This window comes from Thamnophis elegans, chromosome 1, assembly GCF_009769535.1.
Source record: "Thamnophis elegans isolate rThaEle1 chromosome 1, rThaEle1.pri, whole genome shotgun sequence".
NCBI lineage: Eukaryota > Metazoa > Chordata > Lepidosauria > Squamata > Colubridae > Thamnophis > Thamnophis elegans.
In genome coordinates, this window is record NC_045541.1 from 155,670,916 (window position 1) to 155,694,066 (window position 23,151).

General features: G+C 38.1%; 1 protein-coding gene across 4 annotated transcripts in view; it reads right to left on the reverse strand.

The window, feature by feature from the left end:
- The window catches only part of KIAA0586 (KIAA0586 ortholog), a 73,503-nt gene that overhangs the window by 6,546 nt on the left and 43,806 nt on the right, over positions 1 to 23,151 (reverse strand). For all 4 annotated transcript variants that reach the window (XM_032236023.1, XM_032236016.1, XM_032236008.1 and 1 more), the window contains exons 29-32: positions 21,248 to 21,382; positions 20,257 to 20,428; positions 16,213 to 16,334; positions 14,577 to 14,664 (exon numbers count right to left, since the gene is read on the reverse strand). In XM_032236023.1, coding sequence (XP_032091914.1) covers positions 14,577 to 14,664; positions 16,213 to 16,334; positions 20,257 to 20,428; positions 21,248 to 21,382 — 517 coding nt within the window. The remainder of the gene's footprint in view (positions 1 to 14,576; positions 14,665 to 16,212; positions 16,335 to 20,256; positions 20,429 to 21,247; positions 21,383 to 23,151) is intronic.

Consider the following 23,151-nt stretch of genomic DNA (forward strand, 5'->3'; position numbering starts at 1 on the left):
AAAAGTGAACTATGCAGTTACTGGTCCTTCCTGGAAGCAGAGGTTCTTGGGATCCTAATTATACATCATGTAAGAATACATATAGACTGCCTACCTACCTATAGTCATCATTCGTAAGCAGTTTTTCACATGGCTTGTATTTATTGAATAAAAAAAAACAACCTTATCCCCATTCAGCAGTAATCATCACTTAAGAGAAGCAAATCCCTTTATTGTTCCATTTCATATATTATTTCGGATATCAAGAAATTAAAGTGTGGTTGTGCACATGTGCATATACTTGCTTACACACTGTTTTTTAGGGAAAAAGCGGCTTTCTCCAATGCAGGAAACATTTGCAATTGAAAAACAAAAAAACCCCAAAGTTTAAATCATATACAGATTATACAAAAATGAAAAGTTCACTGGAATGGAGAACTTCCAGTTGAGTTGTGAGGTTCAGCAATACTGTACTGATCATCATTCACACATAACACCACTGGAAATAAAAACTGGTTCAAGTTCTAAGTTGTCATTGTTTGGTTAATAGTTTCAAGCTGCTGTAGCACAGCTGCACCAATCCAGCCAGACAGATTTTCACAGCAATGCTTTGATAGCATGGGGGCCCTTAAGTGTCAAGATATAGAAAAAGCAGCAGTTGTTGGCTGTGAAAACAGTCTGATGCAAACCAGATGGGGGCTCACTTGATGGGCAACATAAAAAGAAAACAATGGGTTCATTCAACAAAAGTCAAGCAGTCACTGCCCAAGAGAGAGTGAGCAGAACACAACAGTCAACCGGAATAGAAGAAAACAAGAAACAGTTGTGAGGTTCTGGGTGAGGAGAGCTGCTGCTCTTCAGACTAAACAAAGTTTTGATTTCTAACTCTTAGATTAATTCATTTCATTCCAGATTACAGGCCTCTTCCCGTCTTCCTCATTTCTTCCAATATCTATGCAATTGATTAATTTTGCTTTAAGGAAAAAACCCTTGTGTATAAGAAACTCAATAGAATAACAAGTTATTTCTAATCACTATATCTTGAAAAGTACCTAACAAAGAAAATGTTTCCAAGAAGGGTCAGCTGTTAATTCTAAAATGGCAGATATTCATCTATCAATAGCACCACTGAACAGATTTTTCATTAAGTGATCAGAAATGGTTTCGTGCATGAAAATCACAGTAAACTTGACTGCTTGGAAATTCTCACTTCTCTGCCATAGTTTCACAGTGGTCTAGTTCAAATTATTATCATATTAATAAGTGTAAAGCAAAATGCATTAATTAATACGACATACATTTATAATACATTTCAATTCTAGCCTGGTGCCAAAAAAAGGAAAAAACTACCAGGTTGGTCCTTCTGTCAAGGCTTTCCTTAAATATCAGTTTTGGAAGAGGACAGAAGGGAAACCCAATTTCAATCCTACATCAGGCATCCGGTCTGCGAGTTTGGCACCTCTGGTTTATATTATGCTCATATTTAGTTACATGTTTAGTTGTCACAGCAGTGTAGGCATAAGTCGGACTAAATGAAAAAACAAAGTTATTGTAGGAGATGCCAATTTCCTTGGACTGGTTAGTAGCTTAAATTCTTGTGGAGACCTTAAGCTTGCAATAAACCTTTATACCCATTTAAACTGTCTGGACTTCTGCTTATTTCCCCAGCTTTAAGTTAATCTGAACTACTAACTACTACTAAGTAAATTGGAAGTAGGTAAGCGTGAGTGGAATTTAAGGTGGGCTGGATTTAATCTCTTTTGGGTGCAAAGGGACTCATGACTGATGATGCATTTGACCCCTTCCTTGGGCTCAGCCTGGTCATCAGTTGTTTTTTTTTAAATAATCATTTGTTAAGGAGGGTTCTGAATCAGGAACATGTGAAATTAATTGCAGAGCTACTGCTGAAAGTCAATGTAGATTTGAAGATTGGTCTTAGGAAGGATTGAGGGCCGGCTGAATGTTAACCTTTCAATTATGCCTGAAAAAACTCTTTCCTTTCCATCCCTGTCCAGTTATTTTGGCCCTTTGCCACTTGTCTACCCAGTTATTGCCATTGTCATACCCTTATTCAGAATGTGTCTTCTGCAAGTACATATTGATACATACATACATTACATAGGATTGCTTTCCTGCCCTACCAAGAGCAAAATGGAAGGAATGTACAGTGATTTTTCAACAGAAATGTCACAATAAAGCAGAAAAGGCTAGTATAACTTGATTTTTTTTAAAAAGCATGATCTAGTTTTAAAAAACTTTTATTAAGGCCTGCCAAAAACACAGCAATCAGTTGAAAACTACCATTCTTTAGGGGATGGGATGGGAGAGGCACATACAGCATATCGAAACACTAGCAATTAGATTGCTACCAAAATAGGCATCTTTCATTTAATATCTTAAATGGATTTCTGAGTTAAGTGCTACATTTCAGCAAATTAATATAGATCTGCTTGATGTTGGATTGTATATAGAACAAAGCACACATAGTGTTACAATGATGGAGTGTTACAAACATCAAGCCAAGATAGTTGGAATTACATATGCAGTATAAATACATCATCTTTGCAGCCCTAAGGTTGAGAACTAGGAGTTACACTGCAATGAGTGTATGTCAAAGTAAATTCACTTTGTCCAATTCTATGTGAAATAAATCATTTTTTTTTTAAATGTGGACGGCAAGGGTAAAGAAGGATATGGTTCTGAACTGTGCAGCAAATGGGAAAGTTATTACCTTCTGCTTGACTCAAGGCAATTCATTGTCAAGATTTGGATTAAAAAAGCAAACCTTTGTCACACATAGATAATTAGTGAAATTAGTTGTTACAAAATACGGTGACAGGGTATTGTTTTCAGTGGTTTCAAAAAGAGATTTAAATAACAATAAGCTCTGTTTTTTACAGTAAATGTCATTGTGATAACTGATGTCCTAAAGCCAGTCTTCAGTAGAATAAGGTGTAATATTGATGTAAATATTACATCAGGTGTTAATAAAATAACATTTAAAATTCATTTAAAATTCAGATAAATCATCAGATCCATGATGTAGAGCAGAAATAAACTCCCTCAGAGGACTAAACTATCCGTATTAAGCTTGGTTGCCATGTGTCTGATGGTGCTTTATCTCCCTTCCCTTTTATACTCCTATGAGTTAGGGAGGTGTTTGAGACATTTTCATAAACCTTCTGTTGCTTTGGTAATGGATCTTGTCTATTTCTGTCCAGGTCAGTCTCTTTACTCGCTACAATATGATTGATATATAACCCTGTCTGAACAAAAGCATCGCTAGAGTTTTTCATCTTCTGGAAACGCCTTCAATGTTTATGCATTATACATGGGGCGGCTTCTGAAAACAATGTGCAAATTGTTATACTGCATCTTTCCCTCCAAATATTTACCTGTAAACTAAGCTGGCATTCTCAGTTGATTACAGAGTAAGAAGTTGTTGAAAACCAAAGAATGAATAAGAGTTGCAAATGGCTGCAAGTATTGTTGCTGAAAACTGTGGGGGTATCAGAAAATTAGGCAACGCTGGTTTGGTTAATTTAAACCTTTCTGTATTGCTAAATGAACAGATAATCCTAGAGGTACACACATAAATATGTACACTTGGATCATTCTCAATAAATTGACAAGTATAATGTTCTTGGCTCATTTGTTTAACTGAAGTTCTTCTACCTTGCTTTAGGACTTGTGTGGCGAAAAGATATTTTAGGCAGTAATTATGCAGATTTCTTATGCAAAAATATTGAAAATTCAAAAGTGGTTTGCAAACCTTTAAACATCAGTGTAGGCCAGTTCAAATTTTTGAGGCTGAATGACCTGAAGATTTAATTCCTAATATATTTTCTTACCTTGACACTAATCTTATCAACAGAGGTGGTTTTCTAGATTCCCCTGCATTATGAAGGCTGTTTCAGTAATAGCTCCTTCTTTGTTTAATACCATCTCAGAGAGACTTGGCAATATATTATGGTTCTTTAGTCACAGGCATTTTTTGAAGCATATTAGAAACTATAGTATAAATTGAAGTGAAATTTTATCTGCTGTTCAATCATGACTATTACTGTAGTTATACCACCGAATAATACTGATTTGTGTGTGTGAATTTGGGTGCCCGTGTGCGTACGTACGTACGTACATACATACATACATACATACATACATACATCAAGAGTAGAAACACAGCAACTCTTCCCACCAGGTGCCAGACCAACCATGCTATTAACCTCCTGACTCAAGTCCAATCCTGAGGGGAACAGTCAGGACTTCAGGGCCTTTTGGAAAGCTAATGGGGTATTTTATATGTTGCTTAGAAAATTTGTTGAAGGGATTTCATAATAAACAAAAAACATATGCTGCTGAGGGAAACAGCTATAGCCTTTATGCTCTGCTCATAGGCTTTTGGTGGCAATTGTGGGAAGTACTGAATACCAATATTGAACTCATTCAGCAGTGCTGCTCTGTTGGTGAGCCATCCTTATGCCAACTCTGCTGTTAGGGATCCTGGAAATTGAAGTCATAATATAGCTGTAGGGAGTGCGGGGGGGGGGGGGGTAACCTATTCTCCAAAGCACCTTAAAGCAGGACAAGAAACAATGGATGAAAACTAATCAAGGAGAGAAGCAAGCTAGAAATAAGGAGAAATTTCCTGATAGAACAATTAATCAGTGCAATGGCTTGCCTTCAGAAGTTGTGAATACTCCATCACTGGAAGTTTTTAATAGTATAGTATGGGGCTTTCTCCCTGAACAAGGGGTTGGAGTAGAAGACCTCCAAGAATAGAATACCTTCCAACTCTGTTATTCTGTTCTCTTTTGGAGGCACCAAAATAAGGAAAGTTGCTACAAGGCCAAATTCAGATGGATTAGCAGAATAAATGTCCCATACATTTGGGATCCACAGACTATATCCACAAATCTCAGTTGGGAATAATCTTTGTTTCGATACTAAAATCCTATCACTAGCATCACTCATCTCACTGATAATCTTTTCAATATCAGCAATGACCCTAATAGCAAACCCTTTCTGGCCAAAGTCTGAGAACCAAACAGTTTCCAATTACAGACTCTTACACCTAAGCCTCCTTTTCCCACCAGATTCTAAATTCATTGATTAAAAAAATGATTTTTTTACTGGCTGAAACTGTTTTGAGACTCTTACCTTTGCATTTCAAAATAAAACATTGAAAGTGATTACTTTTTCCAGCTATACTTCAGGAATTCAATCTAGAACTACCACAAAAGGAATTAACTTATGAAGGCATAAATATATGCAGAATGCAGAATAACATAGCTTCGAAAAGATCATGAGAATCTGTACCAAGAGGGTTGAAGAATTGATGGTTATTTTATAGCCATAACTATTCAGTTATTAAAACAGACTAATGCAGATGTTTACAATCAGAAAATGATTTTTCTAAGCAGCTTTGTATAGCCTCATTTTGTATACATAAAATGGACCCCACAACAAATTCAAGTTATGGGGGGGGGGTTAAACCAGAGGGCAGTTAAGGACACTTTTATATTTCCTGCTTGTGTCAGAATGACAGGCACCATGCTGTGACTGACAAACCCAATTTATGAGAAACTTTGGCAAGAGTAATGAGATAGCTCTTGGGCAAATGCAGTCATTAGCATCTGAGAGGTTTTCCTGTATTTACCATTTATGCTGTTCCCCATTTATGCAATATGACCAATGCTTGAAAAGATGAAACCAGGTCAGCCTTACCATCTTGTCATCATCCACTTTTGTTTTCTATCACTCAAGTTTGATGCCCGGCCTGCATGTTTGGCTTCTCTTAATGGTGGTGGGTAGCAATTATTTGTAGCATAAAATATGTTATTGCTCACAGTATGTTATTGCTCGCAGAACTATTCAAGTTAACAGAATAACAGAGTTGGAAGGAACCTTGGAGGTCTTCTAGTCCAATCCCCTGCTCAAGTAGGAGACCTTAGACCAGGGGTGTCCAAACTTGGAAACTTTAAGACTTGTAGACTTCAACTCCCAGAATTCCCCAGCCCCATGCTGGCTGGGGAATTCTGGGAGTTGAAATCCACAAATCTTAAAGTTCCCAAGTTTGGACACTCCTGCCTTAGACCATTTAGACAAATAGCTGTCCATTCTCTTCTTAAAATCCTCTAATGATGGAGCACCCACAACTTCTGAAGGCAAGCAATTTCACAATTTCTCTGTCAGGAAATTTCTCCTTATTTCAAGATTGCTTCTCTCCTTCGTTAGTTTCCATCCACTGCTTCTTGTTCTGCTTTCAGGTGCTTTGTAGAATAGGTTAACCTATTGCATCCTAGTAAACTTCTGAGCCCATGAAAAGTTACTAGAAATTGGCAAAAAGCCTTTCTTAGTCAGATAGAATCCCTATTATAAATTATCTTCCCTTTTCTCTGCTTCTACTGACAGAACCCACCTTTCTTCCTTTTCCCTTTTCAACCATCTGTTTTATCCTCATACTTTGATTCAGCACTCGAGTACTTTATCTCACCCTTTACAGCTAGCCTAAAAATCCACATTTTTGCAACAATTTCTGCCAGCTTAGTATAGACTAGAATTCTTTATTGACCAAGGTTGATTGGACAAACAAGGAATTTGTCTCTGGTGCATAAGCTCTCAGTATACATACATACATACATACATACATACATACAGACATACATACATACACACACACACACACACACACACACACACACACATATGATAAATCATGATCATAGCCATCATAAAAATATATTCATCTTAAATCATAAGATACAAAACTTAGCGATAGTAATAGGATAGTAAATAAGCAATATATCTAGTAATATTAAAATATGTATATTCATCATAAATCATAAGATACAAAACTTAGTGATAGTAATAGGATAGTAATAAGCAATATATCTAGTAATATTAAAATATGTATATACATATATACATACGCACAAATGCACACACACACACACACATATTGCAACAATATTTCTTCTCAACATAGGGAACGTTTGCATTTCATTTGGAAACCAAGGACCCAGAGTATGGAGGAAGACTGGAGAGGCCAATCAAGCACAGTAATCCCACGATCATTGAACCAGTTTTTAGTGCTTTTGGCAAAAGTTGCTCTCATCAGAAAAGAGGACTTTGGACCACTGAGCAACAGGACTTTGGACCACTGTGCTTCATTAAGACCAGGGTCAACGCAGTCATCTACCAGGAGATTTTGGAGCACTTCATGCTTCCTTCCGCAGACGAGCTTTATGGGGACGCTGACTTCATTTTCCAGCTGCCCAAACTACCAAAAGCACCAAAACCTGGTTCAATGACTGTGGGATTACTGTGCTTGATTGGCCAGCAAACTCGCCTGACCTGAACCCCATAGAGAAAGATGAGAGACATGAGACCGAACAATGCCGAAGAGCTGAAGGCTACTATTGAAGCATCTTGGTCTTCCATAACACCTCAGCAGTGCCACAGGCTGATAGCTTCCATGCCACGCCACATTGAGGCAGTAATTGCTGCAAAAGGGGCCCAAACCAAGTACTGAGTACATTCACATGCTTATACTTTTCAGAGGTCCGATATTGCTCTAGGTACAATCCTTATTTTATTGATTGCATGTAATATTCTAATTTTCTGAGATGGTGGATTTGGAGTTTTCATGAGCTGTACGTCATAATCATCACAATTATGACAAATCACAGCTTGAACTATCTTGCTTTGCATGTAATGAGTCTTATCTGATATATTAGTTTCACCTTTTAAGTTGCATTACTGAAGTAAATGAACTTTTGCACGATATTCTAATTTTTCGAGTTTCACCTGTAGGTCAACTTAAAGCCTGAGATAAAACAAAAAAGAGGCATTGTGAAAGCTACTTTACATTAACAACATATATAAGGCTATTCCATCATAGCAAACTTGTTTCTAACACATCGACACAATACTTCTTATACTGCCTTTTCTTTTTTAAGCTTTCTAGGTCTCTGTTTTCATGACCTCATCAACTCCATCCAACAACTTCTCTATCTTTACTTTCAACCCATTAAGTCTTCCTTATATATTTATTTTCGGAGAGGTCTTATTATTTTTGAAATGCAGGAGGCCCCTTAACCTGGGCCTGTGGATCAGCTGATCCAGAGAGGGCCAGAAGTTCTGCCTCTGTTTCTGGCACACTGTTGCTAGCCCTAGCGTCTCTGGACTTGTCGCTCTTTTTGGGCTGCCACTAAGAGAAGGGGAGTGGTAGCTAGGATTTGTGGGGGCGGCTTCCGCAAAGCCGTTCTGCATGGATGGCAGGTGCATGTGGGGCATGTGGAGCATGTTCCCCCCTTCACCCCAGGAAATGGCAGGGACCTGCTGTGCATGCAATTAAATATGAGCCAAGGTGGCGCAGTGGTTAAAGTGCAGCACTGCAGGCCACTTCAGCTGACTGCAGTTCGGCGGTTCAAATCTCACCGGCTCAGGGTTGACTCACCTTCCATCCTTCCGAGGTGGGTAAAATGAGGACCCGGATTGTTGTTGGGGGCAATATGCTGACTCTGTAAACCGCTTAGAGAGGGCTGAAAGCCCTATGAAGCGGTATATAAGTCTAACTGCTATTGCTATTGCTATATTTTAGGGGAGGCTTATTATCCAGGGAGGTCTTATTTTCGGGGAAACAGGGTAATCTGTTTTGGAATTTCACCACATACAGATATATTTCTACATTCAAATCCTCTGAAAAATAGATTTAAGGTAGAGAAGTTTCTCTATTTCGATGGCTTCCATAATTATTCCACCACCCAGGTGGTTACAATGCAAAAGAACAACGGACACACAGCCAGCACCTCAGCCACACAGGATGATACGAAACAGCCGACCAATCTACAAACATCAACTCCATCTACCAATCAGGATGCAACTACATAGCCAATCAACCCACTTACAGCAACAAAGCCAGCACTCCACACACACACACCAAGATTTATAGAAAGACAACAGCTCCGACCACACCTTACTCATACAAGCATGAAGCCAAAAACACCAGCCTGAAGATGGCGAGTGGGACCTCGCTAAAACGTTGCCAAAACAATCTCAATCTTACATGGGAAAAGACCTGAATACAACAAGACCAGCATACTTACACAGCGAGGTCCCACTTGCCATCTTCAGGCTGGGTTTGGGGCTTAACATGTGATTGGAACTGCTGTCTTTCTATAAATCTTGGTGGGTGGGTGTGGAGTGCTGGCTTTGTTTCACTAAGTGGAATGATTGGTTGTGTGGTTGTATCATGATTGGTAGATTGGTGCTGATTGTGTGTCTATTGTTGTTTCGTGTTGTAACGGCCTGGGTGGTGGGTGAGGCTTATTTGTTGACTAGGGCTGGTTTCCAGATGTCTGGTAGGTGGGAGGTATCCTCACATTTATTCATGTTGTGGGGGTGTTTCTCTATTTCTCCACAAACATAATATCAAGACAGCCTTTAACACTGACCAAAAAATAGCCAACAACCCCAAAGACAAAATCCAGCTAAAAACCAAGGAGTCTACGAAATACCATGCAAAATCTGCCCTGCAACATACATAGGACAAACAAACAAGAGAATAAATGCACGCATCGCAGAACACAAGAATGCAGTAAGAAAAAAAGAAAAACCTCCCTCCATTTTCCAGCACCTTAAAGCTACAGGACATGAAATTAATTTTGAAGGAACAAAATTAATCTCTAAAACTGAACACTTCAACAAGAGAATAATTATGGAAGCTATCGAAATAGAGAAACACTCCCACAACATGAATAAACGTGACAATACCTCCCGCATACCAGACATCTGGAAACCAGCCCTAGTCAACAAACAAGCCCCACCCACCACCCAGGCCATTACAACACAAAACAACGGACACACAGCCAGCACCAATCAGCACCAATCTACCAATCATGATACAACCATTTACTGAAACAAAGCCAGCACTCCACACACACACACACCAAGATTTATAGAAAGACAGCAGCTCCAATCACACTTTAAGCCCAAAACCCAGCCTGAAGATGGCAAGTGAGACCTTGCTGAAACGTTGCCAAGGCAATCTCAATCTTACACGGGAAAAGACCCGAATACAACAAGACCAGCATACACACACACACACACACACACACATATACATACATATACATACATACATACACTATATTGCCAAAAGTATTCGCTCACAACTGAGTCTGATTATGTGGATGGGTGAGCAAATACTTTTGGCAATATAATGTACATACATACATACATACATACATACACATGAAATGTGAGAGATCAGGAATTGATTCCACCAATTTAAAATATTTTTAAAAATAATTGCTGTGGCTTCAGCCTTCATTAAAGTAAACATTAGGGGAGATGGTCTTTAATCCTTTTTCATCATAGCTCCTCTTGGATCAAATACCGACACTCTATTCGTATTTTTTTCTTCCATCAGAACTAATGATAAATATTATGGAGAGATGAAAGAGTAGGAAAGAACTAAATTGCTGAAATATTATGAAAAGAAATACAACCTTCAAATTGTGTTTAAAATAATAATCCATGGCTATTATAAAATTAACACAAGGTGCTCCAATTATACTATTTTAACAGCTCTTTAAATAGTGTGTTATCAACTCTATACAGTAGGCTTGGCACACATACCTTTCCATGACTAAACTGGTCTGGCTATTGATAGAAGCAGAGAAGCACTGCAAACTCTGCTTAGGCTTCTGAAAGTGACTAGGCCTCAATCTTCCAGTCCATAGGAATTGTCCCAGTTCTGATGCCAACCAGTTTTGTACCACCCCAACGTACTTCCTACTGATTGCTCTGTGCTACTTGACAATATTCCTGTTTTTCCTATTATACTGCAAGCTTTTATTTCAAGCAGCATGGCATAATTGTCACATCATTCTGTCCTTCAAAAGCAATCATCAAAAGAAAATCAAGAAAAATTATGCCATAAATTGGATTTTTTTTGTATGAATTGTTCATTTTGACTGTGTTGTTACTTACAGCTAAAGCATCTGGTAGGAATTTAAAATAAATGTAATTCATTAGAATAATTTGTGATTAATGACAAGGCAACAGCAGCAAAGTATTTTAAACAATTAATTTATTAATAGAATAAATTAGTTCTGTAAACATATATTAGCTTCCAATTCTTATTTTCCAGTTCTCCGCAGAAATCTTGTGAGCTGTTTCTTGATCATCCTTTTCATCATGACAGCTGCACTGCTTGCTAAATTTATGAAATGTTTAATATTTTCAAGGATAGCAATGCACAGTAGATCCAACAATTTTAAATGGCAAATAATTGCTATTACTGTCTGATAGAATCCATATGGTATTTGTTATAGGAAGTTGGTCCAATATTAAAATTGGCTCAATGATGAAGATTCATGTAGAAGCAAGATTTTCACAAGATCAAATGTTTAAAAATTGTGAGAGGTAGTAATAGTACAGAGTTCTGAATATTTTCCTTTAACCTACCACTGATCTTCATTTTTATTTATCAGAGCTACATAAACTCAAGGTGATGAACATAATGTTTCTTCCCATTTTCCCCACAAGAATCCTGTGAGATGGGTTGAACTGAGAGAGAATAACTGGCCCAAATCAGTCATTTAGCTTCTGTGCCTAAGGGAGAACTAGAATTCTTGGACACCTAATTTCACTTCAGCACCTTAACTACTATACCTAACATTCTCTTTAATACGATGTAACTATGTATCATGGAGGAGTCAATATAGGAAAAGACTTTATCTAAATTTATTGGCCTGTGAAATTTTGAGAATGCTGATAGTGTGTGTGTGTGTGTGTCTGTCTGTCTGTACGTACGTATGTGTGTGTGTGTGTGAAAGAGAGAGAGACGTGATCGAATTAGACACCTGTGTGCTACAGTAGTAGATACTGCTTTTCCAGAAAACAGGACATATCAAGTGGGGACCGTTTTTGAAAGTTCTGGGGTAGCAGATCAGAGAGCCTCTTCCTAATAGCCTCCCTCCATTAGGCACTGCCCATCATGTGCCTCTTATTAGCTGCAATTTGAAGCAATAATCTGCAGGACAAAGGAACTTTTCCAAATTGTAGGATTAACAGGATAAAACCAACATACTGTATTTATTTGCACCTGATTGCAGGCCTTAAGTATAAAGCAAGGCTTCATTAAAAAGTTAAAAGGCTAATTATCTTGCAAATTTAGAAGTCACTGGTATCAGATTTAACTAACAATTTATATGGTTCTCTTACCAGAATTTACCAACAGAATCTCTGAAAATACATATTAATTCTGTAATGTATTTAATATAGATAACAGGAAAAAGTTTAAAAGAGACTCAAAGACAATGAAATGCATCCCAATATTTCCAATATTTTCTAGCAATTTTGTCCAAATCAGTGTTTGTATTTGTATTTGTATTTATTATACTTGTATGCCGCCCTATTCCCGGGAGGGGGACTCAGGGCGGCGAACAAATACATGGGGAAGGGGGCAATACAAAAACAAACGAGACAAACAGGATACAAAGACAAATTAAAAACTACACAACAATCAACAATTCGAGTGGGGCTGGGAACTCATCAGCCCCAAGCCTGCCGGAACAGCCAGGTCTTGACGGCTTTGCGGAAAGCCTGAAGGGTGGTGAGGGTCCGAATCTCCATGGGGAGATCGTTCCAGAGGGCCGGAGCAGCCACAGAAAAGGCCCTCCCCCGGGGGGTCGACAGTCGACATTGGCTAGCTGATGGTATCCGGAGGAGGCCTAATCTGTGGGATCTGATTGGTCGAAGGGAGGTAATTGGCAGGAGGCGGTCTCTCAAGTACCCAGGTCATGTTCCAGATTAAAATTAATAATTCTTAACTGAACAAACAGCACCCTTTCAATAATTTAATTTTATCAATCAACTTCCCCTGCATTTTGGATTATATATGTATTTCACTATATTGTATTTATATATGTAATTATACACATATAATGAAATATACTATACACATATCTGTACGTGTGTGTGTGTGTGTGTGTGTGTGTGTATGTGAATATCAATTTTGCACATGAGGATTTTATATGCAGAAAAAAAAATCAAATTAGAAACACAACTATATTTATCCAAAAGGAAGATGATCCTTAATTAAAGATTATCTTATCCTGCCCAAAACTATAAGTTTGGTAAAAATAACAACCTTTATTTACTGTATTCTCAGTGAATGTAAAGTAATCTTCATAATATTTAAAGATACATTTCTGAAGTCATTTGCTAGTAGCTTTCCTTAACATTACCATTCTGGTGACTATACTAGTATAAATATAATTGTAATATTTGTAACACTTTGATTCAAACAAGTATTTCATTTTTTATAAACTTGGAGACAAGTATATACTGCTCATAGTCCATAATGATTATTATTAAAATAATAATATTTACTATTATATTGAATAGCCTATAAAGATTTACAGCATAAATATTTGATAACTAAAACATATTATTACCATGATTATTTATTGAATGTAAAATCATTCTTAATCATTTACTAATTTCAAGATAATTTCCTTTATGTCCAACAGGACATGTTATTATGTAGAAAAAGGCTGTAATCTGAAGCTATCTCCAACTGATCTAGGGCTTAAAAACTTTAGCTTACCCTAAAATAATAAGCATCTCCAGTTACCCTGTTACAACAATCTAACTAAATTCTGTTTTATATGGCATTTACAGCAAAGCAGCTATCCCTTAAACAACTACTAACATCATGAATAATTTGGTTGGCTGTGTCATTTTCCATTTTGTAAGAAGAGGAGTTATCTTCCTAGCCTTCCTCCTTTATAAGCACAAGCCACTGCCATCTTGTGGTCAAAACTCAGATACAAAACCAGATTGGCTAAAACTCCATATACTCTCTCTAGCACCAAATGTGGATTTACAACAAAAGAGATCATTCATGGGAGCCACCACTAATCCCAGTTTTCCTAAAAGTATAACTGTATAAGAAGATGCAAAAATATACTCTGCTAGATATCTCTGCATTATTATTCCTCGGGAAATTTTGAAAAGTTCAGAATCTCAAATGAGACTGAAGCATGGTTCTGCAATTTATATCCTTCAATATCACTATTTCTCTCAAAATCTATAGCATTGAATTTTAACAACATATAATAAATACAGTTTCCCTTTTTTCTTGTTCTTTTTATTGGTGCTTCCAAGTCAGTACTGACTCCTGGAAAGTGCCTGGACCAGTTCCTGCAATTTTCTTGATAATATTTTCAGAAGTGGCTTGCCTTTGCCTTCTTCCTAGGTCTGAGAAAGTGTAACTGGCCCAAGGTCACCCAGCTGATTTCATTTTTTAATGTCTAAGACCTTTCCCTTTTTGATTTGGGTTACTTGGAAGCCCTGTTCAGAGTGGAGAGAACTGGGAACTCTTTGGCCTATTCTCATGTGTCTTATTAGATCTTCACTTCACCCAAGTGTCCATTCCTTACCTGTGGTGTTTAGGCAGTGGGTTAAAAAGAGTGACAGAAATATACGCAGGCCTTGATTTTATACAACACACATCTCCCAAATCTGTCAATTCAATACGGATCAGGACAACAGGTTTCAAACACGGTAACAGGATAATTTACCTTTCTGCTGTGTATGTTCGGATTTTGGTTTTACACAGATGATTCTGGAATTCACTGGTATTTCCTGGAAAGCGTCTTGGGGTGTTGTCTACATATCAATTATGAAACACATGTTAATATTATATCTAACTGGATCAAGTAAGATTAAACAAAACTTCAAGAACAGATTTTTTTTAAAAAAAACATTGTTCCGCATTTATCCCCGTCCAAGCTTTCTTTCCAGCAGAAATTAAAGCAGAACTGATCAAATGAGACCTAATCCCTAATGGCCATTCATGCCAACCAGAACAAACAGAACACTAGACTGTAGATCTATAACATTTGCCCTGAACACAGAGATATTCTTTTTACTTTGAAATGAGTAATGGAGGATGCGAGAAATCACATTTTGTGGATCTACCCACACCAACTACCAAAACCAGACATTTCTCAATAAGTGCTGTCATAAACTGGGGTGTTTTCTTTGAAGAGATGCTCCTGATATCTTTCAAAAGTGGCAAAATCCTTGTTTATGCTAAGCCTTTGAGATCTTTTTTTACTGTATTAATTCCAGTGGCAGCTTTTCACTAAATTGGGTTGAAAAGCCAAACAGGGCTAGATCTGATTGCATGGGGGATGAGAAGATACTAAGAATGTAGGCAAACTGGGGGGTTTAAAAAATATACAGGAAAACATTAACAACTCATGTACATACAATATGGTTTGGTTCTGTATTTATTTTATCATCCAACTCGCCACAGTGACTCTGAATGGCTGAAGCACATAAAAGCCTTAAAAAACAAATACAGGCAATAATATGTGCAACCCTAGATCCATAACTATACACATAAACATATATACATCTAAATGGCTATCAAAGCAATATTCAAACAACAAAACATGTAGATATCTTGGGCATACGCCAACCTCCTACCCCCAAGCCAGGTCTAAGGTTTTCCAAGTAGTTGGTAGGATTATAGCAAGTTGAATTGCAGGGGTAATAGGGTTCCAAACACCCATTTTCTGGGTCTCACTAAATGGGATCTAAAACATGCCTGTCCTGTTCATAATTTAGAGAAGCAATCCCACAAATAATCCAATTCCATGCCCTGAAAGGCCTTATAAGTAACAACCAGCACTTGAATTGCATCTTACTGATACGAATTATGTGCCTTTATATTTTTAATGAGTAGTGAGAAATGGTATGCAAATATTCCGTGCAAAGAAAGAAACTAGATAGCTATCTCCATGGTAGGTGAGACTTAAAAAAAAAAACTTTTTGTAACATCTGAATTCAACTTCAGTCTATGTGAATTCAGGTTAGAGAAACACTTTTCTTTTTCGCTGAGGACAAAAGAATAACATGTCAAAAACCACTTCAGAAGCAAAATAGTAGGATAATACACACACAAAAAAAAAAATCATGTGATTCTACCTCTAATGAAATCTTGTTAAATGCTTCGGAAGAGAGGGTGCTTTGTAATATACAGAAAAGCTTTTGCAAAATCCGGAACACCTCTCCTTGGCTTTGGGTCATTAGCACAATTACATGCATTTGAGTACTCTATATTTAAAAGAATACTAAAACAGTCAAATACCGTTTTATACCTATTTATTTATTTATTTATTTATAGCAAGGGCTATTCCATCGTATTACCTGCAATGAGTCATCCAACTGAGGTGTCAGCTTGGTGTTTCCATATGCCCCTAGAGAGTCATGAGCAAGTTCAGCTATGCTCATTGGCCCGTGAGTAACATCAGGAACACCAGGACTATCTCCTGAGAGATTAAAAACATATTAAAAACACGGTTTCCATTTAAAATGTTACCATTTCCAGTGCACACCTATAAAGATGGGTTGATAGCTCAGTACTGTTTGTGAGATCCCATGGCTGAAACACTGCTATCTACATTCTTTGTAGGTTACTCTCAGACAAGAGGAGCAAAACTTTTATTTACTCACTGTATTTTGAATATGCCCTGTATGTTAACCAAGTAGCTCACTGTATTTCTTTACATGCATGCTCATGATTTTTCAAAATAACTGGTGGGAATTTTGCCAACAGACAGAAAATGTTTTGAAACTGAAACTCCTAAACTAGTCCATGTTGGCATAAACAAAGTTTAGTCATAAATCTCTTAATATCACCTTTTAAAAATACTTTATTGGCAGAAGGCATAATGAAAGTTTTCATAAAGAGTTGCATCACACAAAATGGGGGCAATTTCAAGCCTAAATTATACATTATACCTCAATTATTGCAATGACACAACAGTACATACGGGAAATTACTTTTTCTTCCTACAATTGTTCTACTTTCAATCTTATTTCTTTCACTGTTTTCTTTATTTCCAAACCATATTTCACCAGGCCAACTCCTGATGCTAAAAAAATACAGGTATGTCCCATTTTTAAAACATCTCATCATCCTTACAGTCTTCATTAATTCTCTCGATCTATCATCATAAATTATGCTGTCAGAATTACATTCATTTCTATGACCATCTACAGCCATGAATAAATATATATTTAAAACATGTATTCAACACAAAAATTTCCTAAAGAAATACATATCAAGGAATCCCATTGTCATTCACTGAGTTTCCACATGACCCCAATCACTTTTACTATAGCCTCATCTTGGTCCTACCTATTTATTTATGTTATTGACGGAAATAATGTTTCTTGGCCATGAAGGTTCTTCCTCCTGAAGCACCCAGCCCAGAGCAATGACTCCTGCTTAGCCTGCCTTTTGCTGTTATGAGCGAGTCACCCTGGGATCCAGCGCACCATGCAAAAGGAGAGGTCCTTCTCCCCAAGTCCGGGCATGTTTGGCAGCTTGCCAGCTCAGATATGAATAAAATCCTCAAGCTCGGAATGGTTGGGGGGTATGTGTCTGGGTGTGTGTCTGTGTGTGTGTGTTGTGTGTGTGTGTGTGTGTGTGTGTGTGTGTGTGTGTGTGTGTGTAAAACAATGACTCTTGACAGAGCTGGGATTCACTCACCTTCCCTACCGGTTCGCAAATGTGAGCGCACGCATCTCATCTGCACATGTGCACTGTTGTCTGTGCATGCGCATTGTTCGCGCATTATGTTGGGCAGGTGGGCAAAGCTTCCCGCAGCTGCCACTATCGGTTCGCCTGAACTGGAGAGAGCCAGCTGAACACCACCTCTGACTCTTGCCTAGACCACCTGTCATGGGGGTCAGGCGGCAGCACTGTAAAACGTGGTGAGGAAGCCTTTGAAGAAGGAGGGAAGGCTGGAGGGAATTTTCACCTTCAGTTGGGCCAGCTTTGGCAACAAGAGCGGAAAGCCTAGGTTTGTGGTGAGTGGGGTTTGCTCCCTGTTTACATACAGTAGCTTGCGCTGCCAATCTTGGTGGGGGTGTAGTTTTCCCCGTGGTAGTTCCATGATTAAAGTATTATTTTCTGCTTTTTTTGTCTAGTGTTAATTCCTGTTTATCTGGTCTTATTCCTCTCTCACTAGCATTTTGGATTTTAGTTTGGTCTAGGAATGCTCACTTTCCCTGTTGAAAATATGGTTGAGTCTGCCCATCTCAGCCATCAACAGACACAAACCATTTTTACATGCAGTATTCACAGGACAGGATAAGCTTAAAGTCCTCACTTAATAACTACGCAGTCCTCACCTAACAACTGCTCAAAACCTGCCAGAAGTGCTGTTGCCATTGTTTCAAATATATTAAACAGGTAGCCCTCATTTAGCTACAAGTGGACCAGAAACTTTGTCATTCAGTGAAGTTGTCACTAAGTGAAACCACATCTTTGCTCATGATCTTATCTCAGCTTTCCTTTGCTTTATAGACCTGTGAAGGTCATAAATCTGAGAATTGGTCTAAAATTACTTTTTCATCAATGCCAAAACTGCTTACAGTCGCTAAATGAGGTAATCGATAAATAAGGACTACCTGGAATTCACACTAAGCTGAGTTTTTATATTAAAATATTAACCACAGAAAATATTGATCTTTACAAAATGTCAGAATTACCATTACTTAATACCAGGGTATGTGGTGGTTCAGTAGATAAGATGCTGAGCTGGTCGATCAGAAGGATCGGCAATTCAGCGATTCGAATCCCCAGTGCTGTGTAATGGAGTGAGCTCCCGTTACTTGTCCTAGCTTCTGCCAACCTAGTAGTTCGAAAGCATGTAAAAATGCAAGTAGAAAAGTAGGAACCACCTTTGGTGGGAAGGTTCCATGCACTTTCGGCATTTAGTCATGCTGGCCACTGACTACGGAGTTGTCTTCGGACAGCACTGGCTCTTTGGCTTTGGAATGGAGATGAACACCGCTCCCTAGAGTCGGAAATGACTAGCACATATGTGCGAGGGGCCCTTTACCTTTAATACCAGGAATCAGTTAACATGCTTTTTATTTCCAAGTATCTAAGCTCAATGTTTATTTTAAAAAGCTCATTTAATGTTTTTAATTTGTGCAAAGTCAAATTCTGAAAATATGTAATCTTTATAACCAGATGGCTTCATATGCTATTTAACTGTTAATAATTCTGAATTATAATGCAAGCAATAAACTTGAAATAAAATATGGACACTTAACCTAAATTGTTGGTGGAATGATATATAACCATGCTCTACAGTATTCTTTTTTTCACAGAATTATCATAAAAACTTGCTACTATTCAAGGGTTTTACACACACACACACACACACACACGTATTCTGGGCTAAGTGTGTTATTTTAACTGTATTCTCTTTGGCTGTTTTAAATCAAGAACTCTTGAAGCAAGAAAATACTTTTAGTTCAAGTGTTTGCTTCTGAAAATATTAAAATGTAAACATGTAATGTCAATATTGGAAAGTGCCTATTACAGAATTGGGCCTTTCATGATGCTACAGCTCTAAGGTCAAGTCAAAGGTTTTACTCACCTTATTACCTTACAGCCAAGGATGGGACCTGATGCTTTCTAAGGGTTCTCCCCACTGCGCTATGTCTTTTGCCTAAGCTCTTGCTTGATTGGCAACAGAAATTCAGGATTTAAACCATATCGTAAGAAATATACTGCGATAGTTGCTCCAATTTCCAATGAGTAATGTGTGCCAGTCTGAAGATGCACTTTCTGTTTTGCTTTCTAAAAGCCAGCAAATCTTAGCTAAATTTAGTCAGACTTTTTAAAATTCTTTAATCTATATAATCCCTACATAACTTAGATATTAGTTAGCACACCTTATGGAATTAGTTTTTACTTATCTCCCAACATGTAGAATTAAGAAGTGACCCTTCCAGATCAGTGGTAGGTTCCGGATCCCATTGCAACTGGTACCGTGCAACAGGGTCTGGTGTCCACCACATGAACGCATGCAGTGCGAGTGCAATGCGTGCATGCATCCTTACCTCTTGGGACGCCTCTAAGAACCTCCATGACACTTCAGCTGCTCGGCGGAACGTCGCACAGGAGCCGTGCGTTCCGTGCGCGGAAGCACTGAAGAGCTCAAATACAGGTAAGGAGCTCGGGCAGGCAGGTGGGCTCTCCGGAGCACCGTACCAGAACGGTACCCAGTGCTCCAGGCAAACACCGGTACACCCGTACCGCCTGCAACGCACCACTGTTCCAGATGTTTTAAACCCATGGTTTTATGTTGCAAATTGGTAATCGGAAACTTTTTCAAGTTATACTATGATCTGTTTGAATACTTCATAATAATTCAAATAAACTAATACCTGCAACATTGTCACATTGTCCTGATGATGGCATCTGTTGAGTTAATTCTTTAGAAACGCGGCTGGTAGTCTGGTCCATGTAAACAGAGTGTCCCATCAGGATACTTTCAGCAGCTTTTGTTAGCCTTGGTCTTTGACCCTCACTAAGTTCCCCAGCACTGTTGTCAGAATCCTAAAGAGAAAGAGACAGAGAGTTGCATATCTACTCCATTTTGAAGCGGCTCCCATTTGTGAAAGTGGGCAGAGGTAACACTTAAGTGGAATCAAGGAAAGGAAGGGGGAGGAAAATTCAAATGCAGAGGGGAGGAGGGGGTCAGCTTTCCTTTATTTATTAAAAAGAGCTTTGAATTGGAGGGAGGAGAGAAGCATCAATTTACCTTTATCTCCTTTCTTTTCTTTTTATAAAAAGGAATCTGTCTTAAGAGACACAAGAGACTTTTCTGTAAGCAGGGGCTTATACAACACTGTATGGCAAAGTTGCTATTGTTTACAAAAAGATAGAGACTTCTCCAGCTACTCACAAGCATGCACAGAAGCTCTTTTTAATAATAATAATTTGACTCATTATCACCAATAATTACTACTATTAGTAGTAGTAGTTTGATTCATTACCACAGTTGGGTCATGAAATAACTTGTGTTCCAAACAGGGAAACAACTGCTGTCAGTAAAAACATTACAATATTTATAGAAAAAATAATGAAATAGAGGGAGACAACATTGGTGATTGGAAATGAAAAAAAATATGGGTTTGTTCAGTATTCAAAGAGGCATCTTCTAGTCATCAGCCATCGCTATGATCCCACATTCAATGATTTTTAAGAACACAAATATTAGCTACCAAAGAGCAAAAATGTTAACAAAACTTCACATTTGCTTTATGTGACTTCAGCTCCACTACCAATGAGTCTCCATATGTCGCCTTCAAATGTCACCTTCAAAAAAAAAAACTTGCCCATTTCTATTACAACAGATTTAGAAATAAATGGTACCTCTGAGTGGCAACTCTCTTCAGGCAAAGTAAGTGGAGCTTGATTCAGTTTTGAAAAGAGAGAAAGGACTTGATCTCGATGGGGTCCTCGGTGGGGTCTCTGTATCACTTGTCCCTCACTGGGAGGATCATAATCCTAAAAAACACAATAATTATTTTTCCCCCTAGCTATTCATAAATAATAAACTGCATTCCTGACATTCTGGGTTCTCAAAATGAAATAGCATCTTAAAAATAATAAGAGCATTAAAACACTTATCAGAAAAAGCACTGAAGCCTTATTATAGTATCAATATACACATACTGTATGTACATAAATGTATATGTATACATTGTAGTTGGGCTGTGTCCATGTTGAATAAAATAAATAACTAATAAACATGCCATTCTTGAAAAACCATTCCCAATCTTCTACCAGCCAGATATATTGGCATTGCAATTCCCAGAATTCTCAGTTTGCAAAATCAACAGCTAAGAGTTGTAATTTCAATTAATTAGAAATATCTGATTGGGGACCATTACTCAATCTTTCCCATCCTTTGAGTAGGGAAAAATCCTACTAATTAAATCTGGATTTTGTTATGCATACACATTACTGGTCCTATCACTGAGATAAATTTACTCATTTGTCCTATACCTAGAAATGACTACAAACTATATGGACTAACCTGGATGGTGCCCAAAAAGTATATAGGTATTCCTTATGACAAACAATTGGGACTAGAATTTCCATCACTAAGCAATGCGGTCATAATGTGCAATGCCACGAGACTGTACCACTTAGCAATAATAATCCCTGCAGTTCCCATTGCTGTCGTTAGGCAAGGACTGAGGACTGTTAAGTAAACACCTCCTTGCAACTTCCTGTGGGCTTCCCATAACTAAAGTCAATGGGGAAACCAGCAGGAAGTTTCAAGTCCCAAATGGCTAACAAGTAGGCTGGGTGGCAGGTAAGTAGCTGCTGCCAGGTGAGAGAGGGTACACAAGTGACCATGAGTGGCAGGGAAGGTATGGGAAGAGGCACAGCAGAAGCTCAGTGGGATTTGGGTGGCTGTTGCCAGATGGGAGAGGGTATATAAGAGGCAGGGAGGTGTAGTGCAAGCGCAGCAAACCTTAGGAAGGTGCACAGATGGGGGAGACTTACCCAAGTTTCCCTATTGATGTTGCTTGTGGGAAGCTGGGAGGAGGATCACAAATTGACATTATGTGACTGTGGGATGCTGCAACTATTGTAATGGCAAGCTGGTTGCTAAATGCCCTGATTACAATTGCATGATCGCAGATTGCTGGGAGAGCTGGTATTTTGAAGACTAGTTATTAACCACTACTTGTTCAATGCCATCAAGAGTCTGAATGGTCACAGAACAAGTGGTTGTTAACCAAAGATTACCTCTATTGCATCAACCTTATTCTAATGTTGGGCCAGTTTTCTAAAGATCACAGCTTCCTAGACAATATTGGAATTACTATTCAAACGAAGTGCACAGCAAGGTCAATTTCTATCCTACATTTTCGAAAGAACTGGGGGAAGAAATGACAAAAATAGAGAAAAGTTGAAATGTTGGATACAGAGTCTGTAACTTACTGGTTCAGCACCTCTTTACTGTTGTAAATGAAGTACTGCTTTCAACTTAAGAAGCATATCATTGATTTGGGCTTCCCCGAGATTTTGCTCCTAGCCCATCAGCTTGGATTTAAAAATGGACATTTACTCTGTATGAAAGCAAATTAGTTACCATTTTGGCCAGCTAGGATGAAAGTATCATCATGTTTCTATTTTATAAGCCAATCTCCTATTCTATGCTTACTGTTTACCCAAAATTGACATTTCTTGAAACAGTTTAAATGTATACTCCATTAAGCTACAGCATCATATTTGTTTCAGTTTTTAGTTTTTAAATGATT